Here is a 4,898-nt window from a genome sequence, read left to right as displayed (position 1 = left end):
ACCACCGCTCTCACACTGCCCACCGCAGAGGTGCCTACCATAAACACTAGTATATTCGTGCACAATGATTGTAAGCTAATCGCAACTCATATTCTGTGAGTGAAATGCTGAATATCATACACCAATGCAATCACTTGGTTATATTCGTACCTTAACCTTGCTCTCGATTTTATGGGTGCTAACAAACCAGGATGTGAAGCACGTGGCCAATAACCAGGACCAGGAGCGTCACAGGGCAATCATGCTGGCCCGAGCGGGCCGCACCCAGAGACATGTTACAAGGTATGTCTGTTCGTTCATATGTGACATGTTACTATGTAGGCCAGTATTGTTTGGTATACTATGCATCAGCTATATATGAGTCCGTTCTGCTATTGCGAGTTCTGGTCACAAGGTGTGTCTGTTCGTTCCTATGCGACATGTCACTACGTAAGCCAGTGTTGTTTGGTATACTATGCATCGGCTATATGTGAGTCCATTCTGCTATTGCGAATTCTGGTCACAAGGTAAGTCTGTTCCTATATGACATGTTACTATGTAAGCCACTCTTGTTTGGTGTACTAAGCATCGGCTATATATGAGTCCATCCTGCTATTGCGAATTCTGGTCACAAGGTAAGTCTGTTCATATGTCACATGTTACTATGTAAGCCAGTCTTGTTTGGTATACTATGCATCGGCTGTATATGAGTCCATTCTGCTATTGTGAGTTCTGGAGCACTTCTGGAGCTATTGAACATTCTGGTACAGTGCATGTTTGTGGGTCCACAAGATACGATCGCATTCCGGGTGCAGTCTACTACAGCCGAGGGCAATTTGAGGCCAGTTGCAAGCAATTGGCCGCCGTTTTTCTCATAGATATGTCCCCGAGTATTGATTCCGAATTACGTAGTGCGTATATCGGGAAACTACGGTAGGTGAAATAACAAGTACATGTGTTTGCACCATTTAATATGCGCCACTTTGCCATTCCACCTATCGCTGTGTCAGCTCTGCCCGTTTGCACGGGATTCGCAGGAGCCCTCAAACCCGATCGTGCGATTCTTTCTGACTTTGCCCTGCACCGTGTCGACTGTGGTGGTGTTGTTGTACGTGTTGCCCAATACAAACATTCACAATGCATTTGATCTCTGTGTGTGTACGCTCGCACGTTCGGCTTCTGGTCGTGTGGGTGTATGACTGTATGGTTTTTGGAGTCTTCCTGTTTCTAATCCCCTAACCCGATCGCACTATCTAGAGAGCACATATCACATATCATTCGTTCCGAGCTCTTATTAGCCTTAGTAGATACTGTATTCTAACACGTGCTCGAGTGTCCCATGTTTATGTCAATCAAACGTTACATCGCCACCACACTGTGCAGCATGAACCGATCACTGCGAGAGGTTGCTATGGAAGCCAAAAAACGGATTGATCAGAGACAGAAGGCTGATCGAGAACGCCTACTCAACGGCAGCATAATGCAGAAGTAAGTGGGCAGCATGGACATGAGCATATACTTGATATACACATGAGCATACACTTTATGTACACATGAGCATATACTTTATGTACACATGAGCACATACTTTATGTACACATGAGAATATACTTTATGTACACATTGAGCGTATACTTTATGTACACATGAGCATACACTTTATGTACACATGAGCTTATCGTTTATGTACACACGAGCATTTACTTTATATGCACATAAGCATATACTTTATGTACACATGAGCATATACATTATGTACACACGAGCATACACTTTATGTACACATGAGCATATACTTTATGTACACATGAGCATATACTTTATGTACACATGAGCATATACTTTATGTACACATTAGCATATACTTTATGTACACATGAGCATACACTTTATGTACACATGTGCATATACTTAATGTACACATGAGCATATACTTTATGTACACATGAGCATACACTTTATGTACACAAGAGCTTATTGTTTATGTACACATGAGCATATACTTTATGTATACATGAGCATATCGTTTATGTACATGAGCATACACTTTATGTACACATGAGCATATACTTTATGTACACATGAGCATATACTTTATGTACACATGAGCATATATTTATGTACACATGAGCATATACTTTATGTACACCTGAGCATACACTTTATGTACACATGTGCATATACTTAATGTACACATGAGCATATACTTTATGTACACATGAGCATACACTTTATGTACACAAGAGCTTATCGTTTATGTACACACGAGCATTTACTTTATATGCACATAAGCATATACTTTATGTACACGTGGGCATATACTTTATGTACACACGAGCATATACTTTATGTATACATGAGCATACACTATATGTACACATAAGTATATACTTTATGTACACATGAGCATACACTTTATGTACACATGAGCATACACTTTATGTACACATGAGCATACACTTTATGTACACATGAGCATATACTTTATGTACACATGAGCAACATACACTTTATGTACACATGAGAATACACTTTATGTACACATGAGTATATACTTTATGTAAACATGAGTATATACTTTATGTACACATGAGCATATACTTTATGTGGATCCTGAGAAGGATGCGCAAGTGTTTGTGGGCATGGATAAGCTTAGTATCGGGATGAGTGGTTGCGATCAGTAACTTGTAGTTGATAAACTCCAATTGCGTTGAATTACGAGCGATAAGAAAGTACATGTAGGTATGCAAGTAGGAAAGCCAATCTGGAGAGTTCTAGGCTTTGGGATTTAGGGTTCAGGGTTATAAATTTACACTACACATAGGCGCTACAGTGTGGTCTGGCTTCAAGTTCAACTTCTGGTGTTGCTATCGCTTAGTTGTGCGTGGATAGTATATTGTACGTAGCAGTTGATTCGGTAGAGTAAAAACTCGGCATTCTCTCTGAGTTGAATTCGTTTGGGGGCAACGTATGGTATACTCGGGTACTTGCACGACCTCTCGCATACTCGCCTTTGCAACCGTATATGTACATACAGTCTCATATCCACACGACCCAGCGCATTCAAGGGTTTACAGGAGTTTTGTCAAAAGGCACGCACGGGTATGATTGTGAACACCTGGCGCTTTTGCAAAACAACACACACAAGTGTACACACACCTCATCTCACCAGTCCCAACTAGTGGCCACACTCTACCCAATTCCATGTCTTGTTTATGTGCGCATACACCGTACTCATCAGTTTATTCCTCAGGTCCAGCGGCAAATCTCTAATCGGCACTTCAATGCAGGCCTCTGCGTCCATGCGGGATGCTAGTAAGGTCATGGCTGAGCTTATCCAGGAGAGCCTGGCCGCTAAGCGCAAACTAGGTACGTGTGCACGTTTGATACAAGACTCTTCCTGGAAGCATAGCACTATATATAGGTATATGCAGGTATATATATATATATATATAGTTGGGGGGGAATGTTTGTTTCTGTGTGGAGACGGGTGTTGGCGTTATGAAACGGTATGTAATGCCTTCCACATAAGCAATTTTCAGTTGCACATGAATCCCAATCGCTTACTGCACCGGGTGGAGGGTATGATTTTTATTTACGACACACCGAGACTTGCGTTGCAAATACTTTCAACTATTTGACTACAATAGCCGCCAATTCATACATATGGTTGTACAACCGCATATATAAATCGTATATTACCAGTGCTTTGAGGTATGAGTCAGAGCATGACGAAGTATCGTAAGCGGACACAGCCGAGTGTGAGTTGCTTAACCTTCCCGAGACCACAGTATCACCGCAGTCTATAAATACATATACCTACACAACCATGAGTGTTTAGCTTGTATTCTTGCAACGAATGCAACCTTTCTATGTAGTAACTCTGTCTCTGTATCGCGTTATACTAATATTGAAAGACTCTCTGCAATTGCGATGAGCCTGTAGCCGCGGCGTAATCCGTACGCACATACGTTCAACGATCGAAAAACGTGCTACAACTCGTTTCTTATATACACTGAAATTTTTAAAGTTACTTTCATATACCCTCACGCGCAAGCTCAGAATCTTAGTATACCACAATGTACTCAACGTACGCATACTTTTTTTTTGGTTGAAACTCATGCAACCCCATTTCTCACATCCATACCACCTGTACATGTACCCACATACAGCCGAATCATCTAATGTGATCACCAAAACCAAAGAAGAGATGAAAATGCTGGATGGCGAATTGGACAATAGTAGGCACGTCATCACTAAACTGCAGAGACGCGAGTTCATAAACAACGCTTTGATCATATTGGGGTTGTCATTCTTTGCCCTGACTGTGGCATACATCTTGAAGAAGCGATTAGTGCCGTCGCTGCCCTTGTTTAGTCCGTTGTGGACCATTTTGTCCTGGATCTGGGGCATGCTATTCAGCTCGGGTGAGGGTGCAGGAGAATAGGAGCTTTGAATGAACATAATCTGATACATGTGGATATACCATTTTATATTATATATATATATATATATATAATTATATAGTATATATATATATATATGTATATGTATAGTATGTATGTATGTATATATGTATATATATATATATATATATACAATTTGGCACCAACCGTGGTACGCGCTATACTACACCGCAAAGTTTGTAGATCGGCATCCAGCCAAGAACCTGCTACGCCGCCAAAAGCTATCAATGTATAACTGGAGACACAGTGGTGATACCCACGATATTTGGAAGGTATGCAGAGAGGCAGGCTTTCTACCCTACTATGTTGGCAAACCAAGCAACCGTCGCACACACCATAAACTTTGTCCGTGCCATGTATTTGGGACTTGAGGTGTGATCGTGGACTTAAACGATGGAGGCAAAGGGGCCATTGGGTCTCGACAAGTTTATAAGCTTACACAAAGTCCCCGAC

At 41.4% G+C, this 4,898-nt stretch overlaps 1 protein-coding gene across 1 annotated transcript in view; it reads left to right on the top strand.

The window, feature by feature from the left end:
• The window catches only part of SARC_09920 (hypothetical protein), a 6,076-nt gene extending 1,625 nt beyond the window's left edge, over positions 1–4,451 (top strand). Inside the window, exons 3-6 of the mRNA XM_014296049.1 lie at positions 191–282; positions 1,363–1,467; positions 3,233–3,348; positions 4,152–4,451. Coding sequence (XP_014151524.1) covers positions 191–282; positions 1,363–1,467; positions 3,233–3,348; positions 4,152–4,426 — 588 coding nt within the window. The 3' untranslated portion in view covers positions 4,427–4,451. The remainder of the gene's footprint in view (positions 1–190; positions 283–1,362; positions 1,468–3,232; positions 3,349–4,151) is intronic.
• Positions 4,452–4,898: the final 447 nt, after the last annotated feature.

This window comes from Sphaeroforma arctica, assembly GCF_001186125.1.
Source record: "Sphaeroforma arctica JP610 unplaced genomic scaffold supercont1.1082, whole genome shotgun sequence".
Lineage (NCBI taxonomy): Eukaryota > Ichthyosporea > Ichthyophonida > Sphaeroforma > Sphaeroforma arctica.
Note: the sequence above shows the minus strand (reverse complement) of the source record. Positions and strands in the feature narration are given on the sequence as shown.